Source organism: Nestor notabilis, unplaced genomic scaffold, assembly GCF_000696875.1.
Source record: "Nestor notabilis isolate BGI_N333 unplaced genomic scaffold, ASM69687v1 scaffold21716, whole genome shotgun sequence".
Taxonomy (NCBI): domain Eukaryota; kingdom Metazoa; phylum Chordata; class Aves; order Psittaciformes; family Psittacidae; genus Nestor; species Nestor notabilis.
Window position 1 is genome coordinate 15,264 of NW_009931739.1, and position 9,431 is coordinate 24,694.

The window sequence follows — 9,431 nt, forward strand, 5'->3', positions numbered from 1 at the left end:
AGACAAATGTGCCACTGAGTAAAATCTTCCCATGCTGAGCTGGTAAAGCACAGCACTGAAGAATCTAGTTTTAACATTCTTGGTTATTTCCCCCCTGTTTTTCTTTCTCCCCTCTGCTATAACTTACTTAAGTTGAAATACAAATCCAAAGCAAATGCAGAACAAGCTCCAAATCATTAAAATATTGGGCTAGGATCCAATTCCCGTGAAAAAATATGAGGATTTTATTCTATGCCATATTACCAAGGTATGACCAGTGTTTGGTCTGCAGTCCAGTGCTTCAGATTTGGTTTGAGTGAGTCAGTGTGTTTTCACTTCTGTAAAGCTAAATGCCTGTCTGTTAGTCACACTGTAGATCATTGACTCTCAATTATTAAACTGAAAAGATTTTGGGTGTAAATAATGTTGCCTTTGGTGGAACACAAAATGAGCAGCTTAAATGACTGAAGGATTCTGCCCTAGAGAGACCCATCAGAAAACCCAGAAACTTTGATACACTACTATAAGAGAAACAGAAATTCACAGGAAGCCTTAAAAGAACCAGTGTGACATGACTGCAGCGTGGTCAGTGAGGCGTAAGGGATAGTGTGGTAACGGCTGCACAGCATCGATGCAGAGAGGATGGCATCCTATTTACTGCAGTTGTTACCAAACAGCTGAGCCCTTTTTGGGGAATTCCTGGGTTCAATAACATCTCTTTCTGTTTCCTACCTGTTAGTTTTGTGTTTGAGAAGGACAAAATCTATTACAAATCAATTAGATTCAAGTAATCTGAACCCTTCAGCAAGGATAATGACTTGTTTCAGGTTCTTTCACTTCAATTTGTGGCTTTGGGTAAATAAGTGTTACTTAAAAACATCCATGTGAAAGTATTAAGCACTGGGAGGTTTTTCTGGTTTACTTCAAAGTGGAATTTTTATGTATTTACCAGCCTTTTTCTTCCCTTTCTTGTCTAGAGATACATTCTAGCTGCATATCCAAACAAAGCTATTCTGTCTTACTAAATGAGTGAATAATGTTCTGGAAGGACATTTGATTTCTACAACAGCACAATTCACATCTGTTGGTCTCATTGTTACGGTTTCATGCTGTTCCTGATGATTCATGGCAAAAGGCTTTTTGTTTTGATTCTTAGTCCTGGCAAATGCTAATTGCAGAGGTGTTCAGGTTATTTTTTATCAACTGCTTCTATCTGCACGGCAGCTGAAGAATAAGGAAGTTTCTGAACCCATCTTTTCAAAAGTCTTTTGGGAAACCCAGGAGATGCTTTCATAAACAGCAGCTGGGAATAATGTATTTGTCAGATTTATCTTGTGCATGTCACAGAAAAAGTAGTATTTTGCATTATGTGTGTAGCTAAACTTGCAGTAGTTTATGGTCTGTGGTGCAAAGCGCAGTAGCAGGTTTATTCAGCTGTGTATCCTCTAGCTATGCAATGCTAATTTTCTAGGCTTGGTATGTCTTTTAACAGGATGATGGATGTCCATTCGCTGTGTGGGATGTGTCAGTGTTTGCTAAACATGGTTTGTGCCTCTTCAGGAACTCTAGATAAGCTAGTGGAGGTATTTCACCCTATGGGCAATAGCAGCAGTAGCACAGGATGCAGGAATGAGTTATGTGATGTTATACAGGGTTTGTTCTGCATGTTTTATGTTTCCAAGAATTTCTGAAATGATGGAACTTGTTCTTTCAGCACAAAACCAGTTTCAGTGTTACCTGCTCAGTGTCCCAGGACTTTGTCTATAGGTTTGGGTGGTTGTGTTGTGTGTTTGTTTGCGGTTTTTAAATTATTATTAATATTTATTTTAATTTGTGGTTTGTAGATTTGACTGTTTCCTAATACTGATGGAGAACTGGAACACTCTAGATGATAAATGAAAAAAAGTCTCCCAAAACTGGTGGCAATACACTGGGGTTTTGTCTGTGTGTCTTTCCAAGATAAGAGCCTCAATTAAAAAGACACCTACAGGAGCATCATCAGCACTGGCATCATCCCTTTTCCTCTGCTAAAGATGTGCTGAAATCTGAAGCAGCAGTTAGGGCCCTCTTCTGCATGCGTTTGGTTTTCCATGTCAGTGTGTTTTTCTTACTCCCTTGTTTTGCTTACGCTCAGAAGATAGAGCACGTCTCTCTCTTTCAAGGTACAAGACTCACTACATTTCAGAATGTTTTTCAGAGCTAGTTTCCGTGCTTTTTAAACTTTATTTGAAGGACTTCATGAATAAATGTTCAATTCAAGAAGTTAACTATGACACAGCAAGGAAAACGTGAGGAAAAACACATTTACCAGTGAAACTGTGTTGCTTGGCTGCACAGTGTGACTACTGAATGCACACTTCTAGAATAACATTTAACAAAACAAAAGCCTTTCTTGTAGTGTTTATAATTATACAATTAGTGGGTGCAGTACTGAAGCACAGCAGCCATAAGCCAATGACCCTGACATCGTGGTGGACATTACTAGGGGTCAGCTGCAGCTACACAACTGCTTCCAGTTTTGGGTTTTACCCAACCTAACTGAAATTAACACACCCATTTTGACCAAGAAGACTCTCAATGCTAGACTTGAGCTTAATTTTACATAGTTGAATTGCTCCCTGGGGCAGATCAGCTTAGCAGTAGAAATTATATTATGTAGCACAGAAGGTTGTTTGCAAAAACTACAAAAGGTGCAATAAAGATGTGAGCTAAGTTATATGTGTGCATGTGTAGACATGTTTAAGTATACTTACAAGACATACTTCCCTTAAACGCCGCAGTGCTGCTTCAGCTCATGGAAAGCAGATATTGTAGCTCGATCACAAGGCCCAGGCATGTTATGGGAAGGAGTAAATGGGACCTGCCTGCGTTCTGCTGGATGCTGACTGCATAAGTGGTCTAGGCAGAGGAGGCTGTTATCAGTTGGAAGAGGCTGGAACACAAAAGATAAGCCAATTCTTGCACCATCTGCTGCTTTATATAAGAGGGGGACACGTGTATCTGATACAAGAGCTGTCTATGAGTCAGAGATGATAAGGAAGGAAGAAATAATAGAGGCAGTAAAGCTAGGGAACAGAGGAAGACAACAGCATTTAGTCTGTGATGTATGAAGGAAAGGGCAAAAAATCCTAGTTCAGCCTTCTTTCGTTAGAGAAAGAAAACTCTTTAAGCATATATATGGTCATGATAATGAACAGAACAGACTATTAAACCAACCTGAAGGGAGCCTGAGACATCTGCTTTGAATGGACTAAGCTTAAGTAATATGAAAGGTCTTTGTAACCTTGTATGAACAAATTGCTCTTACCGTGTGCACTTCACAGGGTACTAATGACAAATCCCTTTTTTTTGAAGATCAGCTGCTTTGAAATCTGTACCTGTGTGTATAGTGTACACCTGCAAGCTGCTCTAAGAGTTGCATGACTGTCTTCCCCACAGGTATAGATTATAAGACTACAACGATACTTCTAGATGGCCGACGAATCAAGCTGCAGCTCTGGTAAGTGTGTGCTCCACCTTCCCAAAGAATTTCTGTTTCAAAGACACATAAATGCAACTCTTCAGGGCAGGAGTTCTCCTTTATGCTTCAGAAATAGTCGACCATGGAAGAATAAGCCAGGCAGGTAGCCCTTTGAGGAAGTCACGCTTTGTCTTGACCTCCATTTTGCATCCATTTCATGTGAAATGGGGACCCTACAGTTTCTCTGCTTGAGAGACGTGTCACAAATGCAGAAGAAAGGCATGAAAGATAACAAGTGTCTTCAAGATAAATTCAAAGTGCCTTCAAAGATTGTAAAATATCCTGGTAGTAAGAACCACGACAGTACCTGAGCATACAGTGCTGCACAGCAGCATCCCTTTGCTCACATTATTAGCAGTAATAGTCAAATAACCATAGTATTATTAAATCAAAAGCAATATCAATAAAAAGCAGCAGTATCCCTCATAATGTAATTGCTATGCAGTCTGATGTGATTTGATCCTTACAAAAACATGTTGATGACAAATAATACTATTTTATAGCAAATGTCTTTCGTGTAAGGTCAGATGTTTGGTATGTCAGGGTGCTCTTGTGTCAGGACGTTTGAAGATGGCATCTTTTGGTTCAGTTAAAAGCAGCGAGTGATACAACTTGAAACATGCAGCAATGTTACTGCCTCTTAAAGACATCGTTTTCCTCTTGAACTCATGGCATAACAGAGGGAGAAGTAAGGTCAGTGCAGGACAAGGAGATGGAGTGTGATTTCTGGGGAACCATAATCTAGATAAATAGAGACAGGTTCTAGGAACAGGCAGTGTTCAGATAGAGCATTGGAGGTGAAAATGAATTATGACGACTATATCCTTTTCCTCCCAGAAAGAGATAATCCTGTGCCATCTCTATCTTAAATGTAATTCTGGTGTTTGTTTTGGGTTTTCATCACTGCAGTTAAACACCTGTGTGTCAAAACTAAGCTGGTTTTAATTTATTTTTCATTAGTTGTTTCTGTCTTTATGATTTTCAAAATAATGTTTTAAGTGTTAAATGCACTAATGGATAACAGTACTTTGCCATATGGCATCTCCATTACTTGATATTTTGTTCACCTACTTTATTTTTTCTTCTGTCTTCCAGTTTATAGCTTAGATAAGCTTTGTGTGGTGTAAAAATGCTGAGAAGCAGCCAGGAAGGAGATGTTTTTATTCTTTTCCTGAAGGGCAAGGATGTTCTTTGAGCTCCTTAAAATAACAGATTGCAAACGTTTCTGCGGTTCACCATATACAGAAATATGGGCCTTGCATTTGTAATCTGCCTCAAAAAGTCTATGGAATTTTGCTTCTTACCATGTTCTTCACTATAAACTTGATTTTGCTTCCAAGCACTTTATGCAGAGATTATTCTGTGTGTGTGTGTGCATGCTTTTTTAAAACCCTGTGCTATGACTCTGTAGGGATACCTTTGTCACATGAGACTCGTGATGAGTGATTGCTGCTGTAATCAAGAGTTTACTGGGTTTTCCATTAGTTTCCTTGGTGATAACAATTGTTTCCTCCCACTCTGCTGTGAAAACTGAAGCTTTCTTCTAGCTGAACTAAACGCGAAGTGCGTACGAGCACTAGTGTAACAGTCCTTGTGTCCAAGGGCAATCATGGGTAAAGTTTGAGGTTCTTGTCCTCTTATCTTGGGAGAGCTGAGAAATGTAGAGGAAAGGGCAGAATGCCAGTGGGGAAAAACTGCTGAGAGGGAGAGGAGCTCTTGGTGCATGAGTGACTGCTGCTGCCTGACTCATGGAGGAAGAGCTGACAGTGATTGGTACAGATGAGTTGCTGTAGCTGACCTCTTCCCATGGGAGGCCACCTCTTCTTTTAAAAATATATCTAATTTATTTTATTTAGGGATACATCAGGGCAAGGGAGATTCTGCACCATATTTCGGTCTTACTCACGAGGTGCTCAGGTAAGCAAAGCACAACTTCCTCAGTGTTGAGTAATGGTTGCTGCATGAATGAAAGAGCTGGTGAACCATCCGGATGGCTTCTGTAAGTCAGTTGCAGATTGCATGCAGGTGCAGTAATACTCGAAAAAAACATGAAACATGGGCAATAATAAGGCACAGAACTTTAGTTTGGGGAGGGGAAATACCTGAGATTGAAGTTGAATCACTAAAATACAGTAATACATATTCTTATGCCTTCTTGTTGGTTACCTCAGTAACTTAAGCACATACTGTACTTGGATCATGTGAAAGCTTTGCTAATACTACTGTTTAAAACCGTGTGCCAAGTAAGAGAAACATACCATAAAACTGGCAAGAGTAATGTGAAAAATACAAACATAGTCTAAAATGTGATGAAATGCAATGACTTGTAAGGAAATTACTTAAAAAAAAAAAAAAAAAGAAGACAGACACACTAAAAGTGCCCAAAGCATCAGGGTTTAGAGTATTGCAATAGTTCATGGCACATACTGGGTTCTGCTGAGTTGCATCGTACGTTCCAGAACTGCAGAGAGTATCGACTCTTCAAGTTACTCAGTGTGACCCAAAGTACATTTTTGGTATGATTTTGATGTGTGTGTGAGCCACCAAACCTGTCCACCATAGAAAGAAATATTTACCATTACATTGGACCCTACAACTAAGTCGGGTTTTCAGCCCCTTGGCTGATGTATAATCCACACAGAGATGGGGCTTGGTCTCACAGGATGCTCCACTGAAAAGCTGATCAGCAGCTTACAAAATTATTTCAGAACTGGAGAATTTACAGGTCTGTGTTTCTCTGTGTTAATGCCTCTGTTAAACTTCCATTTTTTAACTTACTCTTTTTAATACAGGGAGTTATACTAGTGTATGATATTACAAATCGTTGGTCATTTGATGGAATCGATCGATGGATAAAAGAAATAGATGAGGTAAGGTACAGATGACTAAAGCTGCTTATGATGTTTTCTACTGTTTTTACTGGCATTTGCAGGCAGTGCTTACCACAGAGCTACCCAAAATGCCAAGTTTACAATTCTCTTTCTATGTTTATAATTCTAAGAAGTTGGAAACATAACAGCCAGACTGTCTGATTTCTTTAAAGGTGTTGATGGAAAGCATATGGAGGGCAAAGAATTCATATTGTAGTCCCACTCTTGCTATAGATTTGCCACATCATCTGTGCCAGCCTGTCTCCTCCAAGGAAGGGATGTTTTTAGATCGAAGAGTCATAGAATAAGCTGGAAGGGACCTCTAGAGATCTAAGACCAGTTCTCTAGATCTTAGCCTAGTACTTAGTATTTAATCTTGACAAAGCTTTTGCATGTTTTAATTGAAGGTGGAAATGGAAGCCAAACTGTTAATGTTTTTCTTGCTTCTCTTTGCTCAGCACGCTCCTGGTGTACCAAAAATCCTGGTTGGAAATCGCCTTCACTTAGCCTTCAAGCGCCAAGTGTCCACTGAACAAGCACAGGCCTACGCTCAGAGGCTGGGCATGACCTTTTTTGAAGTCAGCCCACTTTGTAATTTCAATATCACAGAGTCCTTCACTGAGCTAGCGAGAATAGTGTTGATGAGACATGGAATGGACAGGCTCTGGAGGCCAAACAAGGGTAAGCCACGTACACTGAAAATGTGTAGATTTAGTCCAAGCTAAGGTTTATGGTGCATTAATATGAAAGGATTTCCAGAAACTTTAACCCAGATGCAGAAATATGAAAGAAGAAGAATTGGGAATCCTGTACTAAACAGAAAACATGTATCTGCAGGCACAACCTGTTCTGCTTTTGTAGGGAATAACGTATCTTTCCTAGAACTGACATGTTCAGTCATCTCGGTATTAATACCTAAGCAGGAAACTGAAGCAGGAGGTATTTTGGATAGTGTATATGTGGGAAAGGGTGTGGGAGGAGAGATGAGAATTCCTCCTGGAAGTAGAGTGCATGCAGAGTGCTGGGTGTGCTGCTACCTCATGGCTGACAAAAGCATGCTATTATAATGCAAGTTTTATGTCTGTTTTTAAGTACTGAGCCTGCAAGACCTTTGTTGCCGTGCCGTAGTTTCCTGCACCCCTGTGCATCTTGTTGACAAGCTCCCTCTCCCCGTTGCCTTAAGAAGCCATCTCAAATCTTTCTCCATGGCAAATGGCCTTAATGCCAGGATGATGCATGGACGCTCATACTCCCTCACATCCAGCAACATCAGTAAAAGGAACAGCTTAAAGAAAGCTAAAATCATCCGTCCACCACAGAGCCCACCAAAAAACTGTGTGAGAAACAGCTGTAAAATTTCTTAATCTCTCTGTGGCAAAAAGGGAACCTGGATGGAATCTCCTCGTGCGAAGCACTGAACACAAGACGCAAGGACTCCTTGTTTAATGGTTGAGCACATTCTCTGTACGTATCCCACTACACAGATGAAAAATAAGAAGAATAAGTCTGATTTTAGAGCTTGCTCACTACAGTAATGCTGCTTTGGAGTAAGCGACATGTTCAGTGCACCTGAAAGGATGTGACATTTTGCTGTTGGATTTTCATACTGCATCTGAATTTCTGACGTGCATGTGCCATTGGCTTTACTAGTAGATGTGTTTTCATATAGGGGATAATTATCGTCATCATTCAATGCGTAATTCCATGAAATCTGGACAGTGACTGTGTAAATTGTATAAAATCCTGTCTTTTTGCAAACTGTTCAAAAATGTAAGAATGAGTCATCTGCATATCCAGGCAGAGGGTTTTAAATGCAATGTATTGTATACATTGTGCAGTTCTACACATGCTGTGACAAATTCCAGTAGTGCTGCAGTGGTGCATTTGGATTTTTTGTAAAGCTTCCTTGATAACTTTGAAGCACTAACTTAAGTCAGCTAAAAATGTATATATTAATTATTATGCACATACACAACAAGGTTTTGTCCCATTAGTGTATGTAATAGATTTGATAAAGTTTTTGGTATGTTATTTAATACTTTGGGGAATTAATTTGTGGTTTAAATACTTATTTTTCTGTAAAAAAGAATTAAAATCTACATTTTATACCACTCCTCAAGAAGGTTCTAAGAGGAAAATGCCAAAGACTGTGCTAAAAAGGAACATGAAGAGCTGCTTTATAAGGAAAGAGTAATATTTTAAAAAATAAATAAATGTTTCTGGAAAAGAAACCCTATTATGCTTGCTTTAATTGGGGAAGGTTGGCTTCATTCTCCTTTAGAAGAATTTGAAGAACAATATGCCTGAACTAGACACCAGGACTGTGAAGTCATCCTAAAAGCTTCAGGTAATGCTTTTCATACAAATCCGTCTTCAACAGTGTTAACAGAAATAGGGACGAATAATGTACATTAAGTCTTCCACTTGTGAAGGAATTGTGTGATTTGTTCTCCTCAGCAGCAAGTGTTTGGAGGTGATGGTGTAGCTCCATCCCAGTTTCTTCTAGGTGTCTTCACTACCGTGTGATACACGAAGCTGATTTTCCTTCTGGATCAGCCTCTGCAGGCGAGTAGGGAAAACTCAAGCCAGTAAAATGCCAGTTCTGCCAGGCCCTGGACCAGTCAGAGCATCACTGCTTAAAGAGCGCAAGCGGCAACAAAGCTGCTCGTAGTTCAGACTAAGTGGCAACGTGCAGTGGAAGGAATTCCTGGCGGGGCTCCCTCGGTGAGCAGCAGGCTCCGCCTCCTGGTCTGCCTGCGGCGGGGGGGCTGCAGGGAAACGCTGCAGCTCTGCCAGGATGAAGCTGTCGGGCTGCAGGAACTGCATCTCCACAGCTTGAGAAGAGGTATACAGCAGCCTGCGGCTCCGAGAGGTGAAACCAGAACCCGGGCACCCAAACCTTGGGAGCGGTCTGACTATGTGCAACAAGTGGCTGCAGGCAGGCTGAAGAGCTCTCTCCATGCACATGGCTATGAAGTTTCTTCCAAGTTATAATCCTGGCCTCTTCAGTCACCAGGTCATTCTTTCTTTCCTTTCCGTATGTGATATGCAGTAAGAATGCC

The 9,431-nt window shown here is 40.4% G+C and overlaps 1 protein-coding gene across 1 annotated transcript; it reads left to right on the plus strand.

Moving 5' to 3' along the window:
* Positions 1-3,397: 3,397 nt before the first annotated feature.
* On the plus strand, positions 3,398-8,091 carry RAB40B (RAB40B, member RAS oncogene family). The gene is made up of 5 exons (XM_010016050.1): positions 3,398-3,478; positions 5,356-5,416; positions 6,292-6,369; positions 6,828-7,050; positions 7,462-8,091. The coding sequence occupies exons 1-5, from the start codon at positions 3,399-3,401 to the stop codon at positions 7,731-7,733; spliced, it is 714 nt and encodes a 237-aa protein (XP_010014352.1). The 5' UTR covers position 3,398; the 3' UTR covers positions 7,734-8,091.
* Positions 8,092-9,431: the final 1,340 nt, after the last annotated feature.